The sequence below is a fragment of the Babylonia areolata genome, chromosome 23 (genome assembly GCF_041734735.1).
Source record: "Babylonia areolata isolate BAREFJ2019XMU chromosome 23, ASM4173473v1, whole genome shotgun sequence".
Classification (NCBI taxonomy): Eukaryota; Metazoa; Mollusca; class Gastropoda; order Neogastropoda; family Buccinidae; genus Babylonia; species Babylonia areolata.
Genome location: NC_134898.1, coordinates 36262004 through 36280771, shown reverse-complemented (window position 1 = coordinate 36280771; position 18768 = coordinate 36262004). Strand labels below are relative to the sequence as shown.

At 40.9% G+C, this 18768-nt stretch overlaps 2 protein-coding genes across 2 annotated transcripts in view; one reads left to right on the top strand and one right to left on the bottom strand.

The window, feature by feature from the left end:
* Window positions 1-18701, top strand: part of LOC143297835 (V-type proton ATPase subunit E 1-like) — a 19291-nt gene extending 590 nt beyond the window's left edge. The window contains exons 2-9 of the mRNA XM_076610352.1: window positions 1384-1449; window positions 2141-2250; window positions 5263-5329; window positions 7469-7558; window positions 9676-9744; window positions 12349-12449; window positions 15763-15850; window positions 16895-18701. Coding sequence (XP_076466467.1) covers window positions 1384-1449; window positions 2141-2250; window positions 5263-5329; window positions 7469-7558; window positions 9676-9744; window positions 12349-12449; window positions 15763-15850; window positions 16895-16957 — 654 coding nt within the window. The 3' untranslated portion in view covers window positions 16958-18701. The remainder of the gene's footprint in view (window positions 1-1383; window positions 1450-2140; window positions 2251-5262; window positions 5330-7468; window positions 7559-9675; window positions 9745-12348; window positions 12450-15762; window positions 15851-16894) is intronic.
* LOC143297653 (uncharacterized) overlaps window positions 1-18768 on the bottom strand; it is a 47410-nt gene that overhangs the window by 28050 nt on the left and 592 nt on the right. The window lies entirely within an intron of this gene.

The following is an 18768-nucleotide window of genomic DNA, read 5'->3' as shown; positions in this document are numbered from 1 at the left end:
ATGATGTGTTTGTGTCTCTTTTCATGATTTGTGACAGCAGGCACAGTCACAAACAAAATAGTTTCAGCACTTGTGATCATGGCCGGCACAGACACAGTGACTAAGTTCTAATTTCTATGTTTATTTATTATTTTTAAAATGCAGTGATGGTACTGATGTTACTAGATTTATACTACTACTGCTGGTAATAATGATGATAATGATAATAATAATAATAATAATTATGATAACTTTAACAGTTACTGAGTTAGATTAGGTACTAGTACAGACTGCTCATGGGAGGAGTAAGAACTGTTGGAAATTTTCGTAGAAAACAAAAAAATCATAGAACTTGTAAAATTATTATAGAACTAACCCTGGTAATTATATTACATTGTAATGAACTTTTCATTATTAAGTCTATTGCTGTGTACTGCACAAGTTTCCAGTAACATGCGGTAAGCATACCATCTGTGTTTTGTGTGAATCAGTGGTGTGTGTATGACTGTATACATGTTCTTTGATGGTAGTGACTAGTGTGGTGGAATAGATATTACTATCATTTTTGTATTAAGTGTGAAAGCAATTTTGGATCAAGTATTCCTTGGGGTTTGTTTTTTTTTGTTTTTTGTTTTTTGTTGTTGGTTTTTTGGGTGTTTTTTTTTTTTTCATCAGTGGACAATGTCACCTCTATCCTGTGTTCATCATGACATCACTGATCCAAAGGCATCACATGTATATTGCTTGACTCTTCTTTGTCATCTGCCTTTCTTTGTTAACTTTTCTTTCCTAATATTACATTATATTGTGAAACTCAAAATTGGATTATATATTTGCATTATGTATATTTGTTGTTGGATTTTTCTTTGTTAATGTTTCTTCACTAATTATTGATTCGTACAAGTGTGACAAACTAAAAAAAAAAGATCACATGTATATTTGCTGGTACTGTCCATTAACTATGTACTTCTCTCATCAGTGTCCATTGCGCTTGGTTTGCCTCTCTTGCTTCTTGGAGTCAGCTCTTTTTCTTGCTCTGTCAATCATGCACAGTTCTGCATGTATGTTCTTGAAAACTGTCACATGTAATGAGGTATGCTATATGTTTGCTCACAAACTAAATCGTCATTTTTTGCACAATGATCATCCATTGTGTTATTGGTAATGGTGCATTTTTTGGGGTGTGTCTTTGTTTAGGGTACATTTTCGTGTGGTGTCACTGTCACAGTGTGTTTCCTTTTGTTTTCCCATGCTTTTATATATATATATATATATATATATATCCTTGCATGTGTGTGCTTTTTTCTTCTGTTTTCTACATTTTTATTTTGCTTTGCTTTTCCATCTATCCTAAAATCATCTTCCCCTCTCAACTGCTGTGGCAACTAGAAATTATCTGTACAGATCAAGCACATGATGGCCTTCATCGAGCAGGAAGCCAACGAGAAAGCTGAGGAAATCGATGCTAAGGTACGTGACCTTGAGTTGACACAGACTGAAACATGAGTAGCAAGCTACTCTGAATCTTTTGATACTTTCAGAGTCATTGGCCAAAAAGAAAGAAGAAGCAGAAAACCTATATTATACAGTGTCTTTTGATTTTTATGCAGTTATGCATCTACCAGTCCTTCATCCGTGATTAAACTCAGGTCTTTGAAATACAGATTGCTGTCTGATGTTATACATACTGTGATCTTTTCTTCTGGTTTTTTTTGCTAATTGCAAACATGTGGTTTTTTGTGATTTTGTTTTTCTTTTAATAAAAACGTGAGTCATAATGGTAAGAAATATAGGCACCAATGACCAATGTAAGTGAGTGCAAAGGTGTCATTATTTCTGTCAGACCTCTTGATTATGTTGATTTGTAACATATCAGTTTTAACATGGGTTTGTTGTACATGAACTGTAGCTTTGATTATGATCTGTTGTGTAATATGTTCTTTTTTTTCTTTTCTTTTTTTTAGTATATAAAAGTGTATCTTGTTCTCTTTGATTGGACACACGCATGTGTGTGTGTGCATGTATTGTTTTGACTCAAAATCAAATACATAAGATTGTGATTGATCATGTGATATGTGCAGATAAATATGTATCTTGTTCGCTTTGTGTGTGTGTGTGTAACATTGTGATGGATGTGTTGTGTCCTGTTTGCTATCTGTAGGCGGAAGAAGAGTTCAACATTGAGAAGGGCCGCCTTGTCCAACAACAGCGTGTGAAGATCATGGAACACTATGAGCGTCGTGAAAAACAGGTGGAACTGCAGAAGAAAATGTGAGTCTTGTTAGTTCTGTCATACTTTTTGCGATGGCCTAGTGGTAATGCGCCCACCAAGGAAGCAAGAGAATACATGATCAAATCCCACACTCACCAATACTTTCTCTCCCCCTCCACTAGACCTTCAGTGATGGTCTGGATGCTAGTCATTCTGATGCGACCATAAACTGTAGTCCACTGTATAGCATGCACTTAGCGCATGTTGAAGAACCCATGGTAACAAAAGGGTTGCTCCTGGGAAAATTCTGTAGAAAAATTCTCTTTGGTAGGAGAACAAATACACATGCAGGCAGAAGAAAAAATTAAAAGGGTGTTGGTTACACTGCATTGTAGGGACCACTCTCCCTGGAATTAGAGCAGCCAAAGTTTCACTCAGAGAAATCTGTTGTGACAAGAGAAACACAATTCCATCCAACCAATCCAATACAATGCCATGCAATACAATATAACACAACATAATACAAGAATACAACTTACAAGACAGTGCAATACAATACAACGCAACACAGCACACTAACTTAAGGGTACCCATGACAAAAGTGTGACAAACACAGGTGCCAGCCTATCAGACCTGCGGTGTGTTAGTATAGCAAAACTGAGTAAATGGAAAAAAAAGTATGCTTCCTTGAAAGATAGTGTGGCAGCAAACATTTTGGTGACGTTACTTCAGTTAATCATTTAAGCCAGGGTCCTGAAACTACAGATTTTCTGCTACTAAGATTTGCAAGTCTACATGCTGTAGATCCTGAGATGCAAAGAATGGTTAAAATTGTAAAAAGAAAATCACTAAAGGTGCCACCTAAAGCTGGCTTTCTTTCAAGTGCTTGCAATTTCCCCCCAATGTTGTCAACATAATCACTAATCGTTGCCTTCTGGGGCACATGACCAATCTTAACCGGTTACAAGGGGAACAGCCATAATTTACATTCCAAGAAAAATTTTTGGTCTTTGTCTTCCACTGAAAAGGAAAACAGTATTAGCTGCAGAATTTGAAGATGGCTGCCGGAAAAGAGAAAGCCTGGGTAAAAAGAAGGGAGGTAATACACTGAGGTAGGCAGGCTTCTAGCCGCAGCTACCATCTATTTTTTCTACTTGAGCGAAGTTGTATTTTGCACAGGTCAGTAGTCAGACCTTTGCTTGAGTCTGGACCAGTGGGTCACATCATAGTGTATGTAGATAAACATTATTTTATTGGAAATAATTTCAGTTAAAAGAGACTGGAAATCATAAAAATGAAGTATAGAGATTGGCATCCTTTCTTGCAGTGCATCACTGAATTTTGGCATCAGAAACTTTGTCCAAGTATATGAGGTGTGTCACTTGTGATTACTACTTTTACTGTATCTTTTACAGTGTATTTCACACACTGATGATTTGAAAAGAAAATTTTAATCATTTCATTGCTTAAACCCATTCAGTGCCGTGGAATTTTGTAAAAATGATGGATTAAAAAAAGTGCTCCCCCTTGTCAGGGAATTTGAAAGATTCAGAAGTTATTAAAAAAAAAAAATAATAATAAAAAAAAAATTAACACAAAACTATAAGAGAGATAAAAAGAAAGTGAATGTTTTTGTAAAGGAAATTGAATGAGGATTCTGTTCTTAGCTTCTTTCACAATTAATTTGAATGTAAATAACTATTCAGGCATTTCAGAGTGAAGATACTGATTTTTGTACAACAAAAAAGTGTATTTCCACCACCACAGAATAGCATCCAAAATAAAACATACAAAATACAGCTGGAAATGACATGTTTGTTGTCAGTTTATGCCCACAGATGAAAATAAAACAGGTTATAAGTGTATGAAAACAGTCATAACTCTTGCATACATGTAAATGAATTTCTGTCCTGATAAGTGTTGGTTCAATCAACATTAACTGATAAAGGTACATCAGGTATACAGAAACTGGGCAATGAAGCTTTGCAACACCAAAGAACGTCCCCCTACAGAGGAAGTAATTTGATGACACTCATTCAGCATATGCTGCACATGGGCTGGCAAAAATCTTCTGCTATGCATGCCAATTACTTCCTCAGTGAACAAGTCTGTAGTTGTTCTCTGATCAGTGATAAAAAGTGTGAAAACTAAAAATATGTGTTTCCTGCCTTTTGTATGTTTAATGTTGGGTTTCATGAAAAGTATGGATTGTTGGCAGTTGTCCAGTCTGCGGCATAATCAGTGAAGACAACAGCTTACGGATTTCCCTCAGTCCAGAGCCACACCCACTTCCCCACCCTCTGACTACCATACAACCTTTTGTCTTACACCACTCATCTCTACCCTCCCTTTCCCCCTTCCCATTTTAGGCACACCTGTATACACTGCCATCACTGCCAGTCAATAAAACAAAGCAGTCTGCTTCAATACAGTGACTGAACAGTGTCAGCTTTTCAACAGTCAGTTTGGTCACTTTTTTGTCATCACCTTCAAGTTATAATAAAATAAAAAATCAGACAACAAAGATCCATGTCCATTGTTATAAACTTATCTAGAATCATTTGAACAGCCTGCAAAGCCATATTCATCTGTTGACTGGGACCACTGTCTCTGCTTGCCAAAGGTTATGACGCCACTTTTGCAAATGAGGCAAACCCCCTCTCCACCCATGTTCATGTGCTCCAGTTGGCAAATCATTATCAAGAAGAATGGGGTCTGGGGTCTCCTGCCTGATGTATACTCATTTGAATAGTATTTTTACAACACAATCAAGCTAACCTTTCAGAGTCTATTTATGTTCAATGAACTAAACTCTACTGAGAGAAAAATCAGAATAGATGCAGGACATCAGTGGACGTCTTATAGGCGCTATGGCAACAGTTTATGCAGGACATCAGCAGATGTCTTAAAGGCACTGAATGGGTTGATTCATGTACAATTAGTTGTGCAAAAAAGAAAAAAAAAGCCTTTGCATGTTGAATATTCCAATTTAAAAAAGAAAATACACATATTATTATTGTTGTGTTACTGACTTTAATCATAAACTTTATCTTGTCTTTGGTGGGTTATAGTCAGAGCTCCAACCTGCTGAACCAGGCCCGTCTCAGAGTGCTGAAAGCCAGAGAGGACCATATCAAGGTGATTTCTGTCTGTCAGTCTCTTTGTCTCGCTCAGACTGTCTCGCTGTGTCTCTGGTCTCTGTGCCAAACTCTTTGCCTCTCTGTGCGTCTCTGTCTTTCTGTCACTCCCACTCACTGGTTACAGATATTGATAACTTTGTTTGCTTTTTTTTTTTCTCTCTCATTTCCATTGTTAAGAGTTTTTGTTTGTTGTGTGTTGATTTTTTTGTTTTTTGTTGTTGTTGGGGTTTTTTTTTTGTTTTGTTTTTTGGGGTGTTTTTAATAAAAAGTGGGATGATGGTGGTTCTGGATGGAAGTTTCCAGTTTATCCATTTGACCTCAGAGCTTTATTTATAAGTTTAATTACACATACTTAACCATGACCCACTAGTGCAGACTCCAGCAAGGGTCTGACATTATCGATTCTTTGGCATTTCTGCTTTTTGTCCAATTATGTCTTCAGCCAGGTCGCAAAATTATGTCGCTCGATTGGGAGATCAGGCTAAAATTAAGGCATGATCACAATCAGTTCGCGATCACTCTGGGCCCTCTACCTCTGCCTCTCTCAACAACGCCAACCCCACGCCTCCTCCACTTCCTCCACTACCTCCGGTCGATATAATCATGACAGCATTAGCATAGGCTCTTCGCTTTGTGTGGCTGTTCTAAGTTGTGTTGTCTCAAAGAGCTTGATAGCGTTGGGCGGTTTTCGTCTTCAGGGTGGTCAGTGGGGCAAAAGGAGGCACCATGGCAGAATCAGTTCGGCGTTGGTCTTCTGATCCAGTGTTCACCAGTGTTCAAGGTTCAACTTCAACCCTTTTAACCCTTTGAGCCCTGAGTTCCTGAGCAATTTAAACCCTTCTGCCTGAGGTCCTGAGCCAAAATTTGCAAATAATTGGTATTAAACCCTTTGAGCCCTGACCACCGCTTTACCGTTAGCAGAGAAAAATGACATAATGCCCAGCCACCGGTTGAGCGGTGCGTAAACACTTGAAGCGTGCAGAGTCTCAACCTGGCCCGTCAGGGCAGAAATCAGGGACAAAACGTGCTAGAAAACAACTGTACACAACGCTGCAAGTAATTGATATGCTTGATGATTTATCGGAAGTAGAGTATGACAATGATTGCTCTGATAGTGAGGTGGAATTCGAATGGGATGATTTTGCTACAGATAGTGATGTTGAAAAAAAATCTGAGCATGCAGAATCAGTTGTTCAAAGGAGGCGTGTCAGGTTGAGACTCTGCACACTTCATGGTAGAAATCGATCTTTTTTATCCAAAGCACATGCACAAAACACATTGAAAAGGCGGGGCAATGTTGGTACTACGTTCGCTGACGTCAGAATATTACGGTTTTTCTGATTGGCTCTTCAATATAAGTCAACCAATAGCAAAACACGACACAAGTGTTTACGCACCACTCAACCGGTGGCCAGGCATTATGCCACCCCTCCCACCACCGGTAAAACTGTGGTCAGGGCTCAAAGGGTTAACAGCAGGGGCAAGTTCTGTGGATATCCATTTTGGACAGAACAAACCCACCTTGTAGTGTCATTTTATAACAGGTTTCTGGAGTCAGACAGGCCTGGGCTGGGAGATACAGGCAGTGATGACCAGGACATTCAAGCACCTCTCAGATGTCATGAAATGAGTTGGATATGACTATGTTGATCCAGTTTGAGTCGTAGCACATTATCCCCCAGTGGTGGTCAGTGTTACTGACTAGAAGTAGTGGCATTTGGGTCATTGCCCTGACCACTAAACCTTCGTCCTATAGTGGCTTGTAAGTGTTTATCTGCATCTTTGGATGGGTATATATGCAAGAGTATGCGATGCATGTGCGTGTATGAGGGTGTGAATGTATGTCACTGTGTGTCTGTGCACATATACATATAAGCATCTGTAGGAGAGAAAATATTTTCTCTCTCAGTCTGCCTGTGAATGGACATAAATTTGACCTTGAGGGAGTGGGGGTGAATTTAGGCCAGTTCTGTATTGAGAGAACAATATTTTTGCAAAGTTAACAGTTATCTCCCTTGTAATTCCAACCCCCCCCCCATAATTTGGCATTGGGAACCCAGGTTCATGTTTATCAGATGGTTGCTTGAGCTGATCACATGGTGAGAGTTCTGGAAAGTGAGAGCGCATTTCTTTGCAGGCAATGCTGGAAGACGCACGGGTCCGCTTGAGCAAGGTGGCATCTGACAAAGCTCGGTACAGGGAGCTTCTTGTGGGACTCATCGCTCAGGTGGGTGATAGATAATAATGAGAATAATGATAATGATAAATCATAATATGAATTTATATAGTGCCTCTTCTTTTGACAGGGCTCTAGGCGTTTTACAAAAAATGGGTATTCACATTCACATGCACACACACATGCAAGAATGCGCGTGTGCACACACACACATGCACGTACACACACAAACATGTACATGCACACAAGCACACACACACTGTGACACATGTGTGCATGCACCCGCTGACAAGTATGTAATGAAGTGGGTGGCACAGGAAACCTTTTATCCAATCCCAGCCATAGAGATTATCATTGACTCAGCATTGTAATTGCCTGTGTCCTGTTTCACAGTCCTGCATTACAAGTCTGCTAACGGATTGCTAGTCATTAGTATCAGACAACAGACTGAAGTTCTGAGTGCAGCGTGCACTTAGCACATGCAAAAGAACCCACAGAAACAAAAGGGTTGTCCCTGGAAAAATAATTCTGTTGAAGAATCCCCTTTGACTGTAAATAGAATAAATGTACTTGCATACAGGAAAAAAAATGTATACATATATATATGCTGTGGCGTTGCATGACGGAGAAACTTGTGACAAAAAATAACACAACACAACACAACACAACTGTCAGATTTAGGGGTGCAAGTCTTCCACTTTAATCCAGATTTTTGGGAGAAAAAAAAAATTTTCATTTTGTCAAAGTTTTATTTGGGTCATTGCCAGATTTATGGCAGGTGAGAAGTCAGCTTGAATAGTTTCTGGTCTGTGGGTTAGAGAAAAAGAACAATTCTCGACAAACTGCATGTCAAAGTTTTATTTGGGTCATTGCCAGATTTATGGCAGGTGAGAAGTCAGCTTGAATAGTTTCTGGTCTGTGGGTTAGAGAAAAAGAACAATTCTCAACAAACTGCATCAACTGGTATGTTGATGCCTGCTTATTAATATATCCGCCCCCTTCACTGATACCACCACCTAGACTGGGAATGTAGGCGGATTAGTTTTCCAGACAGTGATAGACATTGGGTGGATGCATGGGTATGTCACTGTGTGTATGTTTTTTGTTGTTTCTTTTTAATTCCTTTTTATGGGGGGGTGATGGGAGTTGGTTAGCTCTTTCCGGACGAAGGAATGCTCACGCATTCCTACACAAAACGTATTCGGATTCGGACGAAGGAATGGAATAGCATTTTCCAAAAGTAAAATTCCATCATGCGCTGTACACGTGATTTTGTGATTAGCCAAACAGATTGCGCTATTCTGGGTCACTCCACAATCGAACAGTATGATTGGTCAGCCTGGGATGTGTGGCCTGTCTCGCACACACGCTGACAAAGTCACTGACCGGTCGTCTGCTCGCGTGCCAGCCTGTTAGCAAAGCGGGCTCTTCTCAGAATGTTGTGAAGCGAACAAGGCAGTGACGGCAACGTTTTAGGGTTGCCGAGGTACTTGAAATGCTACAAACTGAAGGGTCGGACATTGAAGAGGTGGATGATGACGAAGAAGAAAGCGAATTTAATGCAGAAAGTGAGCATGTGTATGGTGACTCGGGGTGAAAAATTGGCAGTATTTTCTACATATGGCAAAACTGTAAAAATAAGATGAGAAATTTGATATTTTTATATGTAATAGCTCAACATGTAATAAACCAGTTCTGAAAGTTTCATTTTCTTACACAGTATTTTGTATTTTTTGTAATTTTTTTCTAAACCCTTACAAATGGGCCGTCTGTGGGGAAAAGCAAGGGAGAAAACTTGTCGCCGAGTGAGTTAATATTGCTAAAGATTTTGAAACACAAAATCCTGCAGATGCGAGACTTGTAGCATTCATAGAGGTTGAGAACTCCTGTTGAAATATCGTGGACAGCTTTTAATTGGATCGACTTTCTGAGTTAAAAAAAACAAGAAAGAGGTCTGAAATATTTGTATAAAAAAATAAGATAAAAAAAGTTGAGGTTCAGCTTATGGAAAAAGGAAATGTGGAAAATGACAAGTGTTGGCTCAACTGATGAAAAAGTGAAATGTACAAAATGATGTGTGCCAGCTCAGCTTTATGGAAAAAAACAAAGTGAAATGTTGGAAATCACTGGTATTAATATATTTTTTGTTTGTTTGTTTGTTCCGGCAGGGCTTGTACCAGCTGCTGGAACCTGTGGTGATTCTCCGCTGTAGAGAGCAGGATGTAGACCTTGTAAAGGTAAGTGTGGACTGAACAGGGTGGGTACTACCCATTTGGTGTGTTTTTGTAGACTTTGTGAAGGTGAGGGTGGACTAAACAGGGTGGGTAGTGGTGTGTTTTTGTAGACCTTGTGAAGGTAAGAGTGCACTGAATAGGGTGGGTAGTGGTGTGTTTTTGTAGACCTTGTGAAGGTGAGGGTGGACTAAACAGGGTGGGTAGTGGTGTGTTTTTGTAGACCTTATAAAGGTAGGTGTGGACTGAACAGGGTGTAGACCTTGTGATGGTGAGAGTGCACTGAACAGGGTGGGTAGTGGTGTGTTTTTGTAGACCTTATAAAGGTAGGTGTGGACTGAACAGGGTGTAGACCTTGTGATGGTGAGAGTGCACTGAACAGGGTGGGTAGTGGTGTGTTTTTGTAGACCTTGTGAAGGTAAGAGTGCACTGAACAGGGTGGGTAGTGGTGTGTTTTTGTAGACCTTGTGAAGGTAGGTGTGGACTAAACAGGGTGGGTAGTGGTGTGTTTTTGTAGACCTTGTGAAGGTAGGTGTGGACTGAACAGGGTGGGTAGTGGTGTGTTTTTGTAGACCTTGTGAAGGTAAGTGTGGACTGAACAGGGTGGGTAGTGGTGTGTTTTTGTATACCTTGTGAAGATAAGTGTGGACTGAATAGGGTGGGTAGTGGTGTGTTTTTGTAGACCTTGTGAAGGTGAGGGTGGACTAAACAGGGTGGGTAGTGGTGTGTTTTTGTAGACCTTGTGAAGGTAAGTGTGGACTGAACAGGGTGGGTAGTGGTGTGTTTTTGTAGACCTTGTGAAGATAGGTTTGGACTAAACAGGGTGGGTAATGGTGTGTTTTTGTAGACCTTGTGAAGGTAGGTGTGGACTGAACAGGGTGGGCAGTGGTGTGTTTTTGTAGACCTTGTGAAGGTAGGTGTGGACTAAACAGGGTGGGTACTACCCATTTGGTTTTGTAGACCTTGTGAAGATAGGTGTGGACTAAACAGGGTGGGTACTACCCATTTGGTTTTGTAGACCTTGTGAAGGTCTACACTCCCATCTTGCTACCTACGATCGGCTTCGCAGCCACACTTTGTACGCTTGTCCAGATTCAGACCCTCCACTGTTTGCTGCCACTCTTTCTCTGTCTCTAGATCTTGCATTTGGAATGAACTTCCTCTTTCGCTTCGTCAAGTGTCCGCACTCAGCTCTTTCAAGTCTGGCCTTAAAACCCACCTCTTCCCAAGATAGCCTCCCTCCCCTGCCTCTTCCTTGTCTTCAGTTTCTCTAGTTTAGAGTTATGTATGCATGTGAATGACTGGTGTGAAAATGCTATGATTTGTCTATGCATAAGATTCAGCGCCATATTGATAATGATTATTATTATTTGTCTGCTTTGAACTGTGAATTCAGTCTGCTTTCATAGATCTAATGTATGGATGAAATTTCCTTTTTGTACAAAAGCAAATAAACCAAAAAAGAACAACTCTACAAACCAAAGGAACCTTGTAGTAAAAAAAGAAAACAAAAAACAAGACAGTAATATAAAGAAACCCTATCATTTTCATATTTTTTTCATGTGCAACTCATTGCACTGTTCTCTCATTTCACACAGTTTATACATTAAACATACACACATGCACACACATGCCCACACGTGCTCGCGCACACACACACACACACACACACACACACACACGCACACATATACACAGTGTTTATGTATGTCACATTGTGGGTTGTGTTGTGTGTGCAGCACTGTGCTGTCCTTGTGCATAGTGTGTGAGCTGCGTGAATGGAGAGATCTATCTCTCTTTTCCTTTTTTGGCCTGAGGGCTGGATGCAAAGAAGCATGCATGCTTATTCCATTTCCTGCATCAAACTAATTCGTTTCTCTCTCTCTTTCTCATCCATTATATATCTCTCTCTATATAGATATATTGATATACATACCATCCTATATACGATAGTTTCCTTTTCTTCTTTGTCTTCGTTCATGTGCTGAAACTCCCACTTTCACTCATACGTACACGAGTGGGCTTTTACGTGCATGACCTTTTTTTACCCCACCATGTAGGCAGCCATACTCCGTTTTCAGGGGTGTGCATGCTGGGTATGTTCTTGTTTGCATAACCCACCGAATGCTGACATGGAAATCTACAGGATCTTTAACATGTATATTTGATCTTCTGCTTGTGAATACACATGAAGGGGGTTCAGGCACAAGCAGGTCTGCACATATGTTGACCTGGGAGATTGGAAAAATCTCCACCTTTTACCCACCAGGCGCCGTTACCGAGATTCGAACCTGCAACCCTCAGATTGAAAGTCCAACACTTTAACATTTGGGCTATTGCGCCCGTCGATTGTTTATTCAGTAAGTCCATGGCCCCATTTGAAGGGGTTATTATATGTTTTGTATGAATAAATAAACATAAGGATATAATTTTACTGCATGCTTACACAAACAAAAGTGTGTTCTATTTAACCAATCATGAAACTACGTCTTTTCAATGACTTGTAAATAAATATGGCGGGATTCAACATAACATTATTATTTGTAGAAGACAGAAGTAATACCAGCAGAAAATTTCTTATCAACCTGTGTATTCATATTGTATGGTCAGGAGGCCTTGGGTCCAGCCATCGAGAGCTACAAGAAGGCTACCAAAGGGACAAAGGAGATCAAAGTGACCTTGGACACAGAACACTACCTGGGCAGTGATGTGTAAGTACACTGCTGTCAGAATATCAATAATATGATGATAATAATAATGATATTTACTTATCTGTTAAGCGCCTTTCTGTGTAAAACTTAGTCAATTGTGCTCTGTAGTCAGAGGAATAATGATAATAATTTACTTTTTAAAGCGCTGTACAGTGTTAAAACTGATGTGTAAAAAAAAACAACATGCATTTAAATGCTAAAAACAAAACAACATCAAAAAACATACCTGCATAAAAGTTATGCAGGTATGTTTTTTTATGTCATTTTGTTTTTAGCAAGGTGCACATACTTCCATCCACAAAACTCAAACATTATCTTGCGTTCAGGCACACACACACACACACACACACAAAATCATCACACTCCATGCATCACTCATCATACATATCCTGTATGCCCAGACCTCAACAGAGACAAGACTTTTCTCTCATACCCACTCTTCTACACCACCCTCCACCTAACCACCTCCAGTACATCCTTCTTTTTTTTTCTTTCTTTTTTTTAACTAGCATACAGTGGCTTTCTCCCTGCAGCAGTGGCTGTCTTCGAAAGATTGATATTGTTTCCCCCTTCCCCCTTCCCGCACACACACACTCAAGTTCTTCCCACCCCTTCAGTGATGGAAGAAATTTGTCATAACCTGCACTTGTTTTCCTGTACTATAGGAAATTTTCTATCTAAAATTACGTTTAAATAACATACTTACCGTGACCCAACTAGTGCAGACTCCGGCAGGGGTCTGACATTCCTGTCCTGTGCAAACTACTATCCCCCTATGCGGAGAAAATGAGAGAACTACGGCCGATAACCTCCCGGAAGTAGGTAACGTCCCCTTTGTCCCCCTGGTTATCGCCCTCTTTTGACGGCAATATGCCATCAGCAGCGCAGCGAGCAGGGAGAACAGGAAGCGGGGAGGCCGGGAGGGTCTTAAATTTGGGTCACGGTAAGTATGTTATTTAAACGTAATTTTAGATAGAAAATTTCCTTTTAATCACACATACTTAACCGTGACCCAACTAGTGCAGAATAGCGCGACAAGGTGGTGGGCTAGCCTGTTCTACTGTCTATGTGCTGCGATAGCCTGCTGTGCAACTACCACAGAAGCGATGCCTCTTGAGCCATCATCCCGCAGGCGTGCGACGTCTCTCAGGTAGAAGTCGATGAAGGTGGCAGGATTTTTCCAGTATGCGGCATCTAAGATGTCTTGTAGCCGTATTGAGTGCGCCAGGGCAAGAGAGGAGGACCACGCTCTGACTTCATGCGCTCTGGCTGAGGAGGCATCGAGTCTCAAACCTACGTCTGCATATGCACCTTTGATCGCATTGACTATCCATCGAGACAGCGACGTTTTGCTAATGTCACGTGGATGGTCTAGGTTCCAGCTAATGAAGAGGCGTCGCTTGGACGCTCGGAAAGGACGCGACCTTTTGAGGTATATGCGCAGGGCCCTGACCGGGCAGAGGAATCTATCCTCGTCATCATGGGCTAGAATGGAAGAGAGCGGTTTGATGAAAAGAATGGGAGAGGGTGTATCGGGAGTCTGATTTTTGGCAAGAAATTCAGGGAGGAACCTAAGTGAGATAGATCCGTCCGGCTCAAAGGCTATATCCTGTGTGACACCACTGAGGGCATGGACCTCACTACAACGTCTGCCTGAGGCGAGTGAGACGAGAAAGAGTGTCTTCATTGAGAGTAGCTTGAAGGGAGCTATAGCAAGGGGTTCGAAGGGTGCCTTGCGGAGGTATTGTAGTACCAGAAACAGGTCCCAAGAAGGGGACCGAGGGGATGTACGTGTGTGGCTGAGGGAAGCCCCTCGGACTAATGCCCTAAGCAGGGGGTCATCTGAGAAAGAGGGTCCGCCTAGTTGCCGAAGAGTGGAGCTGATTGCAGCGCGATGGACGCGTACTGCGGAGGCGGAGAGGCCTTCGGAGGAGGAGAGGAAAGCGAGAAAGTTGGCGAGGTCCATGTTGGATGGGTGTGTGGGATTGACTGAGTGGGTAGAGCACCAGGAGAGCCAGCGATTCCAGTGTGCAGAGTAAACGCCTTGAGTGCCTTTGCGATGTGACCTGCATACGAGGTCGGCTGTGTCATCAGAGGCGCCTAGTGCTGACAGAGATTCCCGCACAGTAGCCAGGCGTGTAGGTTGAGAACCTCTGGGTTTCCGTGGGGAATGCCTGAGCGGGGCTGAACTAGGGAGTGTCTGCCGATGTGAAGGCGGAGTGGGGGGACGTGAGTGAGGTGGAGAAGGTCGGGAAACCACGGCTGTGCTGGCCAGTGGGGTGCGATGAGAATCAGGACGGCACTCTCCAGCCTTGCCTTTCTGAGGACTTTTCCCATGATTGGCAGTGGGGGGAAGGCGTACCCCGAAAGGTTGGACCAGCTGATCGACAGGGTGTCCACGGCCCAGGCCTGCGGGTCTGGGACTGGGGAGACGTATGTGGGGATGCGGAAGTTGAACCTTGTGGCGAAGAGATCCACATGTGGTTTGTGCCAATGGTCCCAGATCAGCTGAAGTGTTGAGTGTGACAGGGTCCGCTCCGTTTGTAGCACTGTGTGGGATCTGCTGAGGTAATCTGCTAGAATGTTGAGCTTGCCTGGGACATGTCGTGCTGTCAGGTGGATGTTGTGCTCCTGACACCAGAGGAGGACTGTCTCCACATGCAGGGACAGCTGGTATTTATGTATTTGTCTATATCTGTATAAAGAGAGAGAGAGAGAAAGAGAATTGTGCATGAATGATCGTTATTTTAGTGCGATTTGACTGGACAAATATGTATTCTAAACTCTGCAACTTGATTATTGTACATCTGAAGAGGGAAATGATTGTTTCTGTGTGTGAACAAGCATGTGTATGTGGGGAAAAAAACACAAAAAAACCCCAGCAACAATGCAGTGAAAACTGCATGGATATGAATTGTCATGTCTTTTAATGCACATAGGTGTCAGTGATACTTTATTGACACAGTGTGTTTATGTGTGTGTTTGTGTTTGTGCATGTGTGTGTATCTTGTGTGTGTGAATGTGGGTGGGTTGGTTTTTTTTTATAATGTTTAATGAACAATTATGTCCCTTTCCATTTTGCAGTGTCGTCAATCCATCGGGGTTTTTTTCCGTCTCCCTCCTCCCATCTCCCAACCGCAACAGTTCCTTAGAGGACTGTTTTAGCAAGGCCATTGGATCTTGTTATGTTGCCATACCAGCGTAGCTTTTGTGTAGAAGTGCGGCGCACTCCAGTGACTCTTCGCAGAGTTGAGGGAGAAGTGGTAGTAGGAGGAGGATTACCGTATATAATGTATGTGCTTTGTGTGTGCAGGTCTGGTGGGGTGGAGCTGCTGAACCGTTCAGAGAAAGTGAAAGTGACCAACACTGTGGACAGTCGGCTGGACCTGATTTTTGGTCAGGTGGGTAATGAGAATACTGGCAGATATTGTTGGGGTTTTTTTGTTTGTTTTGTTTGTTTTTGTTTTTTTCTCGGCCTGCCAACCTTTCCATTTTGAGGCTGAATGCTTCCCACTCAGATGCTCTTCATTTTATTTCATCCGTCTTCCCACCTATTTCTGTTCATACATACACACATGCATTCACTCATGGACACAGCCAATGCAAATAAGGCATAGGTCATGGTAAGTATGCTAATTAAACATAATTTTAGGAAGAAAATTTCCTTTACAGGCAAAGAAACATCACTTACAACAGTAAGTCTAGCATATTTATGGTAAAATAAAACATATCAACTCAAGTTCAAATTCAGCATGAAATAAGCGTTGGCTTGAAAGTTAAATGTGTGTGTCTTTCATGGACAGCGGTGGTTCTTTTACATGGTGATTTATATTTTCAAATGTTGTGTGCCTGTGATGGACAGCAGTAGTTCTTTTACATGTTAGTTTATTTTTTCAGAATTTGTTTGCCTGTGATGGACAGCTGTTGTTCTTTTACATGTCAGGTTATATTTTCAAAAGTTGTTTGCCTGTGATGGACAGCAGTTGTTCTTTTACATGTTGGTTTATATTACAAAAGTTATAAAAGTGCGTGTCTGTATTGGAAAACAGTTATTGCTTTTACTTGTTGTTTATTATTCCAAAGTTATCAAGTTGTGTGCTTTTGATGTGGGACAGTTGTTTCTTCTGCTTGTTTGTTGTTGATTATTCAGAAGTTTGAAGTGTGTGCCTTTGATGTGGAACAGTTGTTTCTTCTGTTTGTTGTTTATTATTCAGAAGTTTGAAGTGTGTGCCTTTGATGGACAATAGTTTTATGTACTTGCTTGATGTTTATTATTAGAAAGTAACTTGATTGTTGTTTATATTTCAAAGGTTATCAAGTTGCATGCCTGTGATGGCCAGCAATCAATCCTTCACTTGTTTGTTGTTCATTATTCAGTGCTCCTGACTTTTTGTGAATCACGTTTTGTTTTGATGACCGTGTGTTGTTCTTTCTCTGAATTTCAGATGTTGCCAGAACTCAGAGACATTCTCTTCGGACGCAACCCCAACCGTCGATTCACTGATTAGATACATACAATATAGTAGAACTCGTCCACAGGTCGTTTGGTTTTGGGCAGAATGTAGTGAAACATCGCTGTGCTGTTTCCGGTTAGTAGTATAATCTTCAGTAGTTTGTAGTTCCTCCCACCCCCACAACGCCTTCTTTTTTCCTTTTCTTTTTTTTTAACTCATTAATCCATGTCAGCTGCATTAGCCTTACCAGGCTGGGTATTTCGTTCTCTGAGAACTGTTTATTTGTTCAGTACTTTCCCATATCGTCATATGGTTTTGTAGAGAACAATCAGTGTTAATTAGGTCCATTTATTTATAGTAGTTGAAGTCTTCAATCAAACATCTTTCCACATTGAGTGATATTAGATTATTTATAGTCTGTTCACCAGAGTTGGTGATTTTAGACTGAGTGAATTAAAATAAAGTATATTTTACACTTTCGCCATGTAGACTTACGGAATGAAAAAGAAAAAAAAGTTAAGTGTATTTGTGACATACCATCATGTACTGAATTGATATTGCAATTGGAATAAAATGTTTGTGACAAAGTTAACCACATGTGGTGTTGCAAGGTATGGCTTGACAGGTAACGGTTGTTGTGTCACACAAGTGAACACCGGGTTACCACAGGTCCTGGGAAATTTGGAAGGAGAAACTCCTGAAAAAGTGTTCAGTGTTTCAGCACTTGTGGACCATAATCTTGCTGTTCATGTCAGCAAAACTGTTCACTGTGTTCTCAAAAAATAAATGATTGAGAGAGTGAGAGATGGTGATAAGAAAAAGAAAAGTGCTAACCCTGGTTGACCACCTCAAAAACATGACAGCAGATGACATTGCTCTGCATGCGTGTTGCTTGAATTATTTCCCTTGAATAATTTGACATTTTCTTCAGTGCATGCTGATTTAAAAAATAAAAAAAAAAGTACAAAATTATAGTGTCAGAGTTGATAGTACATTATTTACAGTCCTTGAAATTTACTAACAAGGAAGTGGAAAAATCCATGATTATTTATTTTCTTTCTTTTTTTTTTCTATAAAACCTGTGGGAGCCCAGGACACACACACACACACACAAACAGCTTACACAATTGATCACAAGACTGGGCTTTTTATAATGTCACTGACTTGTCAAAATGTCATATCCCCTTTATCACCCAATCCTATCATTCAAGAACATTCTCTTCAGGTTGCACAGTCGGTTTCTTTGTAACTAGTTACAAAATTATGGTTAGTAGGAAAAGACAACAGATGATGGGAATTGAGAAATAAAATATAGATTTGATTCTGTTTTAACAAATTGCATAAAGAGTGGGAGGAGGACAGAGGGTGCAGTCAAAAGATCAGTGATCAGTGTTACATGTGTTGCATACTTTTTCTTGGATTAAAACATTGTCTTTATTTTCTCTCCCCACCTCACCCCCCCCCCCTCCCCCCCCACACCCCTCCACCTACTTAGCCTATTTTCATATTCTGTCATTAGTGTAGCAACATTAGACATGAAGCTTTCTCTCCCACATTGTTCTCCCTGTTTGAACAAAACAAATGATCTGCTGTTGCCAAGCATTCCTGAGAAGTTTTCTCCTATTCGTTCTTTCAAACAGCAGTGTGTGAGTGGTTTATGCATGGTTTGAGGATTGTCGTGTTACGTGTGTTATGTTAGTAGTAGACTAGGTTCATGCACTAGTCAAAAATAATTATGTCAGGCATATTGCATTATTCTGTGATTATCGGAGAGAATAAAAGAAGCTGGTTGATCTTGTTAGTTGGTTGGCTTTTTTTTGTTGTTGTTGTTGTTGTTTGTTTTTTTCTTTTCTTGTCTAAAGGTG